At 47.2% G+C, this 15,740-nt stretch overlaps 1 protein-coding gene across 1 annotated transcript in view; it reads left to right on the forward strand.

The window, feature by feature from the left end:
- The window catches only part of LOC118377883 (ciliary neurotrophic factor receptor subunit alpha-like), a 255,118-nt gene extending 240,657 nt beyond the window's left edge, over positions 1-14,461 (forward strand). Inside the window, exon 8 of the mRNA XM_052526010.1 lies at positions 11,956-14,461. Within this exon, the coding sequence (XP_052381970.1) occupies position 11,956 (1 nt within the window). The 3' untranslated portion in view covers positions 11,957-14,461. The remainder of the gene's footprint in view (positions 1-11,955) is intronic.
- The last annotated feature ends 1,279 nt before the right edge of the window (positions 14,462-15,740 follow it).

Below are 15,740 nucleotides of genomic sequence, written 5' to 3' on the forward strand. Positions count from 1 at the left end.
AGTTTGTTGTTCCCCTCCTATAGGCAGAAACTAAAACAGGAAGTGCCCGTGCTTAGGTCTATCCAACACTGGTCTGACCAATCAGATTCCACGCTTCAAGATTGCATCGATCACGTGGACTGGGATATGTTCCGGATAGCCTCAGAGAACAACGCTGACTCGGTGAGCGAGGTTATAAGGAAGTGTATAGGAGATGTTGTACCCACTGTGACAATGGAAAGTTTCCCAAACCAGAAACCATGGATTGATGGCAGCATTCGCGCAAAACTGAAAGCACGAAACATCGCATTTAATCATGGCTAGGCAACTGGGAATATGGTCGAATACAAACAGTGTAGTTGTTACTTCCTTAATTAAGGCAATCAAACAAGCAAAGTGTCAGTATAGAGACAAAGTGGAGTCGCAATTCAACGGCTCAGTTACGAGACGCATGGGGCAGCTTTTACAGACAATCACGGAATACAAAACTAAAACCAGTCGTAGACATCGACATCTTGCTTTGTGCGCTTTGAGGACAATACACCAACACTACCAAAGACTTTGGGCTCTCCTTCTCCATGGCCAACGTGAATAAAACATTTAAAAGGCTGCCAGCCCAGACGTTAACCGGCATCCCCAGCCGCGTCCTCATAACATGCGCAGACCAGCTGGCTGGTGTGTTTATGGACATATTCAATCAATCCCTATCCCAGTCTGCTGTTCCCACATGCTTCAAGATGGCCACCATTGTTCCTATTCCCAAGAAAGCTAAGGTAACTGAACTAAATGACTATTGCCCCATAGCACTCACTTCTGTCATCATGAAGTGCTTTGAGAGACTAGTCAAGGTTCATATCACCTCCACCCTACGTGTCACCTTAGACCCACTTCAATTTGCTTACCGCATCAAAAGGTCCACAGACGAGGCAATCGCCATCACACTGCACACTGCCCTAACCCATCTGGACAAGAGGAATACCTATATAAGAATGCTGTTCATTGACTATAGCTCAGCATTCAACACCATAGAACCCTTCAAACTCGTCATCAAGCTTGAGACACTGGGTCTCAATCCCACCCTGTGCAACTGTGTCCTGGACGTCCTGACGGGCCGCCCCCAGGTGGTGAAGGTAGGAAACAACATCTCCACTCCGCTGATGCTCAGCACTGAGGCCCCACAAGGGTGCAGTCTCAGCCCCGTCCTGTACTGTGTGGCCATGCACACCTCCAACAAAAAGCATCAAGTTTGCAGACGACACAACAGTGGTAGGCTTGATTTCCGACAATGACGAGACAGGGAGGAGGTGAGGGCCCCCGGATTGTGGTGTCAGGAAAATAACCTCTCACTCAATGTCAGCAAAACAAAAGAGATGATTGTGGACTTCAGTTAACAGCGTAGGAGCCCCCTATCCACATCGAAGGGACAGCAGTGGAGAAGGTGGAACGTTTTAAGTTCCTTGGTGTACATGTCACCGACGAACTGAAATGGTCCACGCACAAAGACAGCGTGGTGAAGAATCACAGAAAACACCTTTACAGATGCACCATCGATAGCATCCTGTTATCACTGCCTGGTAACGCAACTGCACTGCCCTCAACCACAGGGCTCTCCAGGGGGTGGTGTGGTCTGCATAATGCATTACCGGGGGCTAACTGCCCTCCAGGATACCTACAGCACCTGATGTCACAGGAAGGCCAAAAAAATAATCAAGAACAACAACCACCTGAGCCAAGACCTGTTCACCCCGCAATTATCCAGAAGGCAAGGTCAGTACAGGTGCATCAAAGCTGGGACCGAGAGAATAAAAAACAGCTTCTATCTCAAGGCCATCAGACTGTTAAATAGCCATCAGTAGCACAGCGAGGCGGCTGTTTATCTACAGACTTTAACTTCTTATGGCTGGGGGCAGTATTGAGTAGCTTGGATGATTAAGGTGCCCAGAGTAAACTGCCTACTACTCAGGCCCAGTTACTAATATATGCATATTCTAAAACTGCTTGAATGATGTCTGTGAGTATAACATAACTCATATGGCAGGTGAAAACCTGAGAAAAATCCACCAGGAAGTGGGAAATCTGAGGTTTGTAATTTTTAAACTCTTTGCCTATCAAATATATAGTCTCTATGGGGTCATGTTGCACTTCCTAAGGCTTCCACTAGATGTCAACAGTCTTTAGAACCTTGTTTGATGCTTCTACTGTGAACGAGGGGGGAATGGGAGCTGAATGAGTCAGTGATCTTGCAGTGGCATGAGCTGGTCACGCGCGTTCACGTGAGAGTTAGCTTGCGTTCCCATTGCATTTCTGAAGACAAAGGATTTCTCCGGTTGGAACATTATTGAAGATTTATTTTAAAAACATCCTAAAGATTGATTCTATACATCGTTTGACATGTTTCTACAGACTGTAAAGGAACTTTTAGACTTTTCTTCTGGTCTGCGCGTCATGAATTTGGATTACTGGGCTAAACGCGTGAACAAAAAGGAGTTGTTTGGACATAAATGATGGACTTTATCGAACAAATCAAACATTTGTTGTGGAACTGCGATTCCTGGGAGTGCATTCTGATGAAGATCATCAAAGGTAGGTGAATATTTATAGTGTTATTTTTTACTTCTATTGACTCCACAACATGGCGGATATCTGTTTGCGTTGTTTTGTGTCTGAGCGCTGTACTCAGATTATAGCATGGTGTGCTTTTTTGGTAAAGCTTTTTTGAAATCTGACACAGCGGTTGCATTAAGGAGTAGTTTATCTATAATTCCATGCATTATAATTGTATATTTTATCAATGTTTATTATGAGTATTTCTGTAAATTAATGTGGCTCTCTGCAAAATCACCGGATGTTTATACATAATGCGCCAATGTAAAGATTTTTATATATAAATATGAACTTTATCGAACAAAACATACATGTGTTGTCGAACATGAAGTCCTATGAGTGCCATCTGATGAAGATCATCAAAGGTTAGTTATTACTTTTATCTTTTTTTCTGCTTTTTGTGACTCCTCCCTTTGGCTGGAAAAATGGCTGTGTTTTTCTGTGACTAGGTGCAGACCTAACATAATTGTTTCTGGTGCTTTCGTCATAAAGCCTTTTTGAAATCGGACACTGTGGTGGGATTAACAACAAGTTTATCTTTTATCTATGTTTCAGGAATTTTAATCATGGGATTTCTGTTGTTTTGAATTTGGCGCCCTGCACTTTCACTGGCTGTTGTCATATCGATCCCGTTAGTGGGATTCAAGCCATCAACCTGTCTCGTCCCCTTCAACTACGCAATTTGAAATGGATTTAACAAGGGACATCAATAAGATATCATATATTTCACTTGGATTCACCTGGTCAGTCTATGTCGTGGAAAAAACAGGTGTTCCTAATGTTTTTTATACTCAGTGTTGTGACAGGTCTTATCAGACTCAGTGTTGGCCCATGTGACAGATATTATCAGACTCAGTGTTGGCCCATGTGACAGGCCTTATCAGACTCAGTGTTGGCCCATGTGACAGGCCTTATCAGACTCAGTGTTGGCCCATGTGACAGGCCTTATCAGACTCAGTGTTGGCCCATGTGACAGGCCTTATCAGACTCAGTGTTGGCCCATGTGACAGGCCTTACCAGACTCAGTGTTGGCCCATGTGACAGATATTATCAGACTCAGTGTTGGCCCATGTGACAGGTCTTATCAGACTCAGTGTTGGCCCATGTGACAGGCCTTATCAAACTCAGTGTTGGCCCATGTGACAGGCCTTATCAGACTCAGTGTTGGCCCATGTGACAGGCCTTATCAGACTCAGTGTTGGCCCATGTGACAGATATAATCAGACTCAGTGTTGGCCCATGTGACAGGCCTTATCAAACTCAGTGTTGGCCCATGTGACAGGCCTTATCAGACTCAGTGTTGGCCCATGTGACAGGCCTTATCAGACTCAGTGTTGGCCCATGTGACAGGTCTTATCAGACTCAGTGTTGGCCCATGTGACAGGCCTTATCAGACTCAGTGTTGGCCCATGTGACAGGTCTTATCAGACTCAGTGTTGGCCCATGTGACAGATATAATCAGACTCAGTGTTGGCCCATGTGACAGGCCTTACCAGACTCAGTGTTGGCCCATGTGACACGTCTTATCAGACTCAGTGTTGGCCCATGTGACAGGTCTTATCAGACTCAGTGTTGGCCCATGTGACAGGCCTTATCAGACTCAGTGTTGGCCCATGTGACAGGTCTTATCAGACTCAGTGTTGGCCCATGTGACAGATATAATCAGACTCAGTGTTGGCCCATGTGACAGGTATTATCAGACTCAGTGTTGGCCCATGTGACAGGTCTTATCAGACTCAGTGTTGGCCCATGTGACAGATATAATCAGACTCAGTGTTGGCCCATGTGACAGGCCTTATCAGACTCAGTGTTGGCCCATGTGACAGGTCCTATCAGACTCAGTGTTGGACCATGTGACAGATATTATCAGACTCAGTGTTGGCCCATGTGACAGGCCTTGTCAGACTGTGTTGGCCCATGTGACAGGCCTTATCAGACTCAGTGTTGGCCCATGTGACAGATATTATCAGACTCAGTGTTGGCCCATGTGACAGGTCTTATCAGACTCAGTGTTGGCCCATGTGACAGGCCTTATCAGACTCAGTGTTGGCCCATGTGACAGATATTATCAGACTCAGTGTTGGCCCATGTGACAGGTCTTATCAGACTCAGTGTTGGCCCATGTGACAGGCCTTATCAGACTCAGTGTTGGCCCATGTGACAGGCCTTATCAGACTCAGTGTTGGCCCATGTGACAGCTCTTATCAGACACTGTGTTGGCCCATGTGACAGGCCTTACCAGACTCAGTGTTGGCCCATGTGACAGCTCTTATCAGACTCAGTGTTGGCCCATGTGACAGGCCTTACCAGACTCAGTGTTGGCCCATGTGACAGGCCTTATCAGACTCAGTGTTGGCCCATGTGACAGGCCTTACCAGACTCAATGTTGGCCCATGTGACAGGCCTTATCAGACTCAGTGTTGGCCCATGTGACAGGCCTTATCAAACTCAGTGTTGGCCCATGTGACAGGCCTTATCAGACTCTGTGTTGGCCCATGTGACAGGACTTACCAGACTCAGTGTTGGCCCATGTGACAGGTCTTACCAGACTCAGTGTTGGCCCATGTGACAGGCCTTATCAGACTCAGTGTTGGCCCATGTGACAGGTCTTACCAGACTCAGTGTTGGCCCATGTGACAGGCCTTATCAGACTCAGTGTTGGCCTTCCCATGTGACAGGCTTTACCAGACTCAGTGTTGGCCCATGTGACAGGCCTTATCAGACTCAGTGTTGGCCCATGTGACAGACCTTACCAGACTCAGTGTTGGCCCATGTGACAGGCCTTATCAGACTCAGTGTTGGCCCATGTGACAGGTCTTATCAGACTCTGTGTTGGCCCATGTGACAGGTCTTACCAGACTCAGTGTTGGCCCATGTGACAGGGGTTATCAGACTCAGTGTTGGCCCATGTGACAGGCCTTATCAGACTCAGTGTTGGCCCATGTGACAGGCCATATCAGACTCAATGTTGGCCCATGTGACAGGTCTTATCAGACTCAGTGTTGGCCCATGTGACAGGCCTTATCAGACTCAGTGTTTGCCCATGTGACAGGCCTTACCAGACTCAGTGTTGGCCCATGTGACAGGTCTTATCAGACTCAGTGTTGGCCCATGTGACAGGTCTTATCAGACTCAGTGTTGGCCCATGTGACAGGCCTTATCAGACTCAGTGTTGGCCCATGTGACAGGCCTTACCAGACTCAGTGTTGGCCCATGTGACAGGGCTTATCAGACTCAGTGTTGGCCCATGTGACAGGCCTTATCAGACTCAGTGTTGGCCCATGTGACAGGTCTTATCAGACTCAGTGTTGGCCCATGTGACAGGCCTTATCAGACTCAGTGTTGGCCCATGTGACAGGTCTTATCAGACTCAGTGTTGGCCCATGTGACAGGTCTTATCAGACTCAGTGTTGGCCCATGTGACAGGTCTTATCAGACTCAGTGTTGGCCCATGTGACAGGCCTTATCAGACTCAGTGTTGGCCCATGTGACAGGGCTTATCAGACTCAGTGTTGGCCCATGTGACAGGTCTTATCAGACTCAGTGTTGGCCCATGTGACAGGCCTTATCAGACTCAGTGTTGGCCCATGTGACAGGTCTTATCAGACTCAGTGTTGGCCCATGTGACAGGCCTTATCAGACTCAGTGTTGGCCCATGTGACAGGGCTTATCAGACTCAGTGTTGGCCCATGTGACAGGGCTTATCAGACTCAGTGTTGGCCCATGTGACAGGCGTTATCAGACTCAGTGTTGGCCCATGTGACAGGCCTTATCAGACTCAGTGTTGGCCCATGTGACAGGTCTTATCAGACTCAGTGTTGGCCCATGTGACAGGCCTTACCAGACTCAGTGTTGGCCCATGTGACAGGTCTTATCAGACTCAGTGTTGGCCCATGTGACAGGTCTTATCAGACTCAGTGTTGGCCCATGTGACAGGCCTTACCAGACTCAGTGTTGGCCCATGTGACAGGGCTTATCAGACTCAGTGTTGGCCATTGTGACAGGCCTTATCAGACTCTGTGTTGGCCCATGTGACAGGTCTTACCAGACTCAGTGTTGGCCCATGTGACAGGCCTTATCAGACTCAGTGTTGGCCCATGTGACAGCTCTTATCAGACTCTGTGTTGGCCCATGTGACAGGTCTTACCAGACTCAGTGTTGGCCCATGTGACAGGCCATATCAGACTCAATGTTGGCCCATGTGACAGGTCTTATCAGACTCAGTGTTGGCCCATGTGACAGGCCTTATCAGACTCAGTGTTGGCCCATGTGACAGGGCTTATCAGACTCAGTGTTGGCCCATGTGACAGGCCTTATCAGACTCAGTGTTGGCCCATGTGACAGGCCTTATCAGACTCAGTGTTGGCCCATGTGACAGGCCTTATCAGACTCAGTGTTGGCCCATGTGACAGGCCTTATCAGACTCAGTGTTGGCCCATGTGACACGGCTTATCAGACTCAGTGTTGGCCCATGTGACAGGTCTTATCAGACTCAGTGTTGGCCCATGTGACAGGCCTTATCAGACTCAGTGTTGGCCCATGTGACAGGGCTTATCAGACTCAGTGTTGGCCCATGTGACAGGCCTTATCAGACTCAGTGTTGGCCCATGTGACAGGCCTTATCAGACTCAGTGTTGGCCCATGTGACAGGGCTTATCAGACTCAGTGTTGGCCCATGTGACAGGTCTTATCAGACTCAGTGTTGGCCCATGTGACAGGCCTTACCAGACTCAGTGTTGGCCCATGTGACAGGGCTTATCAGACTCAGTGTTGGCCCATGTGACAGGTCTTATCAGACTCAGTGTTGGCCCATGTGACAGGCCTTACCAGACTCAGTGTTGGCCCATGTGACAGGGCTTATCAGACTCAGTGTTGGCCATTGTGACAGGCCTTATCAGACTCAGTGTTGGCCCATGTGACAGGCCTTGTCAGACTGCGTTGGCCCATGTGACAGGCCTTATCAGACTCAGAGTTGGCCCATGTGACAGCTCTTATCAGACTCTGTGTTGGCCCATGTGACAGGTCTTACCAGACTCAGTGTTGGCCCATGTGACAGGCCATATCAGACTCAATGTTGGCCCATGTGACAGGTCTTATCAGACTCAGTGTTGGCCCATGTGACAGGCCTTACCAGACTCAGTGTTGGCCCATGTGACAGGGCTTATCAGACTCAGTGTTGGCCCATGTGACAGGCCTTATCAGACTGTGTTGGCCCATGTGACAGGCCTTATCAGACTCAGTGTTGGCCCATGTGACAGGTCTTATCAGACTCAGTGTTGGCCCATGTGACAGGCCTTATCAGACTCAGTGTTGGCCCATGTGACAGGCTTATCAGACTCAGTGTTGGCCCATGTGACAGGTCTTATCAGACTCAGTGTTGGCCCATGTGACAGGCCTTATCAGACTCAGTGTTGGCCCATGTGACAGGTCTTATCAGACTCAGTGTTGGCCCATGTGACAGGCCTTATCAGACTCAGTGTTGGCCCATGTGACAGGCCTTATCAGACTCAGTGTTGGCCCATGTGACAGGCCTTATCAGACTCAGTGTTGGCCCATGTGACAGGCCTTATCAGACTCAGTGTTGGCCCATGTGACAGGTCTTATCAGACTCAGTGTTGGCCCATGTGACAGGTCTTATCAGACTCAGTGTTGGCCCATGTGACAGGCCTTACCAGACTCAGTGTTGGCCCATGTGACAGGCCTTATCAGACTCAGTGTTGGCCCATGTGACAGGCCTTATCAGACTCAGTGTTGGCCCATGTGACAGGTCTTATCAGACTCAGTGTTGGCCCATGTGACAGGTCTTATCAGACTCAGTGTTGGCCCATGTGACAGGCCTTATCAGACTCAGTGTTGGCCCATGTGACACGGCTTATCAGACTCAGTGTTGGCCCATGTGACAGGTCTTATCAGACTCAGTGTTGGCCCATGTGACAGGCCTTATCAGACTCAGTGTTGGCCCATGTGACAGGGCTTATCAGACTCAGTGTTGGCCCATGTGACAGGCCTTATCAGACTCAGTGTTGGCCCATGTGACAGGGCTTATCAGACTCAGTGTTGGCCCATGTGACAGGTCTTATCAGACTCAGTGTTGGCCCATTTGACAGGCCTTATCAGACTCAGTGTTGGCCCATGTGACAGGGCTTATCAGACTCAGTGTTGGCCCATGTGACAGGTCTTATCAGACTCAGTGTTGGCCCATGTGACAGGCCTTACCAGACTCAGTGTTGGCCCATGTGACAGGGCTTATCAGACTCAGTGTTGGCCCATGTGACAGGTCTTATCAGACTCAGTGTTGGCCCATGTGACAGGCCTTACCAGACTCAGTGTTGGCCCATGTGACAGGGCTTATCAGACTCAGTGTTGGCCATTGTGACAGGCCTTATCAGACTCTGTGTTGGCCCATGTGACAGGTCTTACCAGACTCAGTGTTGGCCCATGTGACAGGCCTTATCAGACTCAGAGTTGGCCCATGTGACAGCTCTTATCAGACTCTGTGTTGGCCCATGTGACAGGTCTTACCAGACTCAGTGTTGGCCCATGTGACAGGCCATATCAGACTCAATGTTGGCCCATGTGACAGGTCTTATCAGACTCAGTGTTGGCCCATGTGACAGGCCTTATCAGACTCAGTGTTGGCCCATGTGACAGGGCTTATCAGACTCAGTGTTGGCCCATGTGACAGGTCTTATCAGACTCAGTGTTGGCCCATGTGACAGGCCTTATCAGACTCAGTGTTGGCCCATGTGACAGGTCTTATCAGACTCAGTGTTGGACCATGTGACAGGCCTTATCAGACTCAGTGTTGGCCCATGTGACAGGCTTATCAGACTCAGTGTTGGCCCATGTGACAGGTCTTATCAGACTCAGTGTTGGCCCATGTGACAGGCCTTATCAGACTCAGTGTTGGCCCATGTGACAGGCCTTATCAGACTCAGTGTTGGCCCATGTGACAGGCCTTATCAGACTCAGTGTTGGCCCATGTGACAGGCCTTATCAGACTCAGTGTTGGCCCATGTGACAGGCCTTATCAGACTCAGTGTTGGCCCATGTGACAGGCCTTATCAGACTCAGTGTTGGCCCATGTGACAGGCCTTATCAGACTCAGTGTTGGCCCATGTGACAGGTCTTATCAGACTCAGTGTTGGCCCATGTGACAGGCCTTACCAGACTCAGTGTTGGCCCATGTGACATGCCTTACCAGACTCAGTGTTGGCCCATGTGACAGGCCTTATCAGACTCAGTGTTGGCCCATGTGACAGGTCTTATCAGACTCAGTGTTGGCCCATGTGACAGGTCTTATCAGACTCAGTGTTGGCCCATGTGACAGGCCTTACCAGACTCAGTGTTGGCCCATGTGACAGGGCTTATCAGACTCAGTGTTGGCCCATGTGACAGGCCTTACCAGACTCAGTGTTGGCCCATGTGACAGCTCTTACCAGACTCAGTGTTGGCCCATGTGACAGGCCTTATCAGACTCAGTGTTGGCCCATGTGACAGGTCTTATCAGATTCATTGCACATTCATAACAATAGTTGTCTTTATACATTTACACCAGTTGATATCGGTAGTTATTATAAAGCTGTTCTTGATGAAAGTGAACCTTTCTCAAACAGGAACAGAATCAATTAGACATATTTATCTGTCTGGTGGTTAGAGGAATGTAAGCATCTCTCTTACCCTCTCTGGGGACCAGTGAAATGTCAGGTCATTAACCCTGCTTCAACGCATTAACAATCTGGTGCCTGCTCGGTTTCAGAGCACAACCTGGTAGTTAGGTAGACTCTGATCTACACTGGAACACTCCTGGTAGTTAGGTAGAATCTGGTAGACTCTGATAGACTCTGATCTACACTGGAACACTCCTGGTAGTTAGGTAGAATCTGATCTACACTGGAACACTCCTGGTAGTTAGTTAGAATCTGGTAGACTCTGATCTACACTGGAACAAACCTGGTAGTTAGTTAGAATCTGGTAGACTCTGATCTACACTGGAACACCCCTGGTAGTTAGGTAGACTCTGATCTACACTGGAACACTCCTGGTAGTTAGGTAGACTCTGATCTACACTGGAACACCCCTGGTAGTTAGGTAGACTCTGATCTACACTGGAACACCCCTGGTAGGTAGACTCTGATAGACTCTGATCTACACTGGAACACCCCTGGTAGTTAGTTAGAATCTGGTAGACTCTGATAGACTCTGATCTACACTGGAACACCCCTGGTAGTTAGGTAGACTCTGATCTACACTGGAACACCCCTGGTAGTTAGTTAGAATCTGATCTACACTGGAACACTCCTGGTAGTTAGTTAGAATCTGGTAGACTCTGATCTACACTGGAACAAACCTGGTAGTTAGTTAGAATCTGGTAGACTCTGATCTACACTGGAACACTCCTGGTAGTTAGGTAGACTCTGATCTACACTGGAACACTCCTGGTAGTTAGTTAGAATCTGATAGACTCTGATCTACACTGGAACACTCCTGGTAGTTAGGTAGACTTTGATCTACACTGGCACACCCCTGGTAGTTAGTTAGAATCTGATAGACTCTGATCTACACTGGAACACCCCTGGTAGTTAGGTAGACTTTGATCTACACTGGAACACCCCTGGTAGTTAGGTAGACTCTGATCTACACTGGAACACTCCTGGTAGTTAGGTAGACTCTGATCTACACTGGCACACCCCTGGTAGTTAGGTAGAATCTGATCTACACTGGAACACCTCTGGTAGGTAGACTCTGATAGACTCTGATCTACACTGGAACACCCCTGGTAGGTAGACTCTGATAGACTCTGATCTACACTGGAACACCCCTGGTAGGTAGACTCTGATAGACTCTGATCTACACTGGAACACCCCTGGTAGGTAGACTCTGGTAGACTCTGATCTACACTGGAACACCCCTGGTAGTTAGGTAGACTCTGATCTACACTGGAACACCCCTGGTAGTTAGGTAGACTCTGATCTACACTGGAACACCCCTGGTAGTTAGGTAGACTCTGATCTACACTGGAACACCCCTGGTAGTTAGGTAGACTCTGATCTACACTGGAACACCCCTGGTAGTTAGGTAGACTCTGATCTACACTGGAACACCCCTGGTAGTTAGGTAGACTCTGATCTACACTGGAACACCCCTGGTAGGTAGACTCTGATAGACTCTGATCTACACTGGAACACCCCTGGTAGGTAGACTCTGATAATGTAGAGGAAGGAGGGTCAGGTTGGTTCATGTCAGTAACCAATCTGAACACCAGTGTTGGTTTGAATCAGACAGACAGACAATACATAAATACTGTTGTTATAATGCTCTATATGCTACTCCTCTGTTTCTAACTCTGTTCTCTCTATCTCCCTCTCTCAGATGGTTTATTCCTGTGGAAGAAATTGAGGAGTCTTCTTCGTCTATTTTGCACATATTAATGGACATCCTGCATTGATCATTTATTTCAAGTTTCACACAACGTTAAATAGAAAGTGAAGATGTGATGAAGTCAAAGTTAAAATAAAAGTTTTCTACAGAAAAAAACCCCATCAACTACTCACAACAACAGCAGGTACTAACAGCAGAACTACAGTACTGCACAAAAGCAGACATCATTGATTGGACAACACAGAAGCAGACATCATTGATTGGACACCACAGAAGCAGACATCATTGATTGGACAACACAGAAGCAGACATCATTGATTGGACAACACAGAAGCAGACATCATTGATTGGACAACACAGAAGCAGACATCATTGATTGGACAACACAGAAGCAGACATCATTGATTGGACAACACAGAAGCAGACATCATTGATTGGACAACACAGAAGCAGACATCATTGATTGGACAACACAGAAGCAGACATCATTGTTTGGACAACACAAAAGCAGACATCATTGATTGGACAACACAGAAGCAGACATCATTGATTGGACAACACAGAAGCAGACATCATTGATTGGACACCACAGAAGCAGACATCATTGATTGGACAACACAGAAGCAGACATCATTGATTGGACAACACAGAAGCAGACATCATTGATTGGACAACACAGAAGCAGACATCATTGATTGGACAACACAGAAGCAGACATCATTGATTGGACAACACAAAAGCAGACATCATTGATTGGACAACACAGAAGCAGACATCATTGATTGGACAACACAGAAGCAGACATCATTGATTGGACAACACAGAAGCAGACATCATTGATTGGACAACACAAAAGCAGACATCATTGATTGGACAACACAGAAGCAGACATCATTGATTGGACAACACAGAAGCAGACATCATTGATTGGACAACACAAAAGCAGACATCATTGATTGGACAACACAGAAGCAGACATCATTGATTGGACAACACAGAAGCAGGACTGTGTCTCCATGGAGCTCCAGGCTTGTTAGTGGATCTGAGACTGTTAAGACTTCTCTTCAGCAGCACAGTGGACTGATTCCATTCTCCAAGTAAAAAAACAAAAAACTTTTTCATTCATTATTCAGTGAATTTTGAGACACTTGTAAGAGATCCCGAGATCCCCTTTGTCATCATTTGTGGTGACATACAGCTAACTCATCATGCCAAAGACTTGTCTTGGAGAAGGTTTCCCACAATCCTCAGCTTCCTTAAGCCTGTGCCTGTGGAGAAGGGATGGAATCCAGAGAATTCCGGGATTCTGTATCTGACATCCGACAACCAACATGACATCCAATCCATCACGATATAAACAACAACACATGACATAAACAACAACATAACAGAGAACTAAAACACACATTGGAGAAATCCTGAATTAGAGTTCTAATAGCTTTCTACTGCACCCAGCGATCGCCAAGAGAGTAGAGCTGTTAAAACACAGTGGATTTGAGAGCAATTCATCTCCATCATCGTCGTCTGTTTGGGACTTTACCATTGAGGAAGTAGATTGCCTTACAATACATGACTTTAAAAGGATAAGGGTCTATCTGCAAAAAGTTGATTCTGAGGTAATTGGCTTTAATGTTCCGAAACCTCATTGGTTTGAACGGTGTGATCAATTTTAACATGTAGTCTTTACCAACATATTTACAGCACTATATAGGTAGACATTGTACAGAACACAAAATATTTCAATAACTCAGTTTTCACAAAAATGCAGATAGACCCATTCAATTCCAAGCTCTCGATTAGGCCCTCAGTCCTCTGGCAGGTGGACTATGTACTCTGTAGAAAGACAAGCTCTCGATTAGGCCCTCAGTCCTCTGGCAGGTGGACTATGTACTCTGTAGAAAGACAAGCTCTCGATTAGGCCCTCAGTCCTCTGGCAGGTGGACTATGTACTCTGTAGAAAGACAAGCTCTCGATTAGGCCCTCAGTCCTCTGGCAGGTAGACTATATACTCTGTAGAAAGACAAGCTCTCGATTAGGCCCTCAGTCCTCTGGCAGGTGGACTATGTACTCTGTAGAAAGACAAGAGTTTAATTTATAGTTCCATTGACTTTTCAAAATGTGTTTTTGCAGTTTACATTTTAATAGCCAATATCACAAGTTCATATTATTACAAGGAAAACTGTTGTGCATTATTACATGTTTAATATTGAATAATAAAACACACACAGGATCTACACACACACACACACAGGACCTACACACACACACACACACACACACAGGATCTACACACACACACACAGGACCCACACACACACACACACACACACACACACACACACACACACACACACACACACACACACACACACACACACACACAGGACCTACACACACACACACACACACAGGACCTACACACACACAGGACCTACACACACACACAGGATCTACACACACACACAGGACCTACACACACACACACACACACACAGGAACTACACACACACACAGGACCTACACACACACACACACACACACACACACACAGGACCTACACACACACAGGACCTACACACACACACACACACACACACACAGGATCTACACACACACAGGATCTACACACACAGGATCCACACACACACACACACACACACACACACACACACACACACACACACACACACACACACACACACACACACACACACACACACACACACACAGGATCTACACACACAGGATCTACACACACACACAGGACCTACACACACACACACAGGATCTACACACACTGGATCTACACACAGGATCTACACACACACAGGATCTACACACACTGGATCTACACACAGGATCTACACACACTGGATCTACACACAGGATCTACATACACACAGGATCTACACACACACACGATCTACACACACACAGGATCTACACACACACACAGGATCTACACACACACACACAGGATCTACACACACACACACAGGATCTACACACACACACAGGATCTACACACACACACAGGACCTACACACACACACACAGGATCTACACACACACAGGATCTACACACACACACAGGATCTACACACACAGGATCTACACACACAGGAACTACACACACACAGGATCTACACACACAGGATCTACACACACAGGATCTACACACACTGGATCTACACACACAGGATCTACACACACTGGATCTACACACACTGGATCTACACACAGGATCTACACACACTGGATCTACACACACACACAGGATCTACACACAGGATCTACACACACACAGGATCTACACACTGGATCTACACACACACATGATCTACACACAGGATCTACACACACACACAGGATCTACACACACTGGATCTACACACAGGATCTACACACACACATGATCTACACACTGGACCTACACACACACACACACAGGATCTACACACAGGATCTACACACACACACAGGATCTACACACACACAGGATCTACACACACACAGGATCTACACACACACAGGATCTACACACAGGATCTACACACAGGATCTACACACAGGATCTACACACACACACACAGGATCTACACACAGGATCTACACACACACACAGGATCTACACACACACAGGATCTACACACACACACACAGGATCTACACACAGGATCTACACACACACACAGGATCTACACACACACAGGATCTACACACACTGGATCTACACACAGGATCTACACACACACACAGGATCTACACACACACAG

Source organism: Oncorhynchus keta, chromosome 9 (assembly GCF_023373465.1).
Source record: "Oncorhynchus keta strain PuntledgeMale-10-30-2019 chromosome 9, Oket_V2, whole genome shotgun sequence".
In the NCBI taxonomy this organism is placed as follows: Eukaryota; Metazoa; Chordata; class Actinopteri; order Salmoniformes; family Salmonidae; genus Oncorhynchus; species Oncorhynchus keta.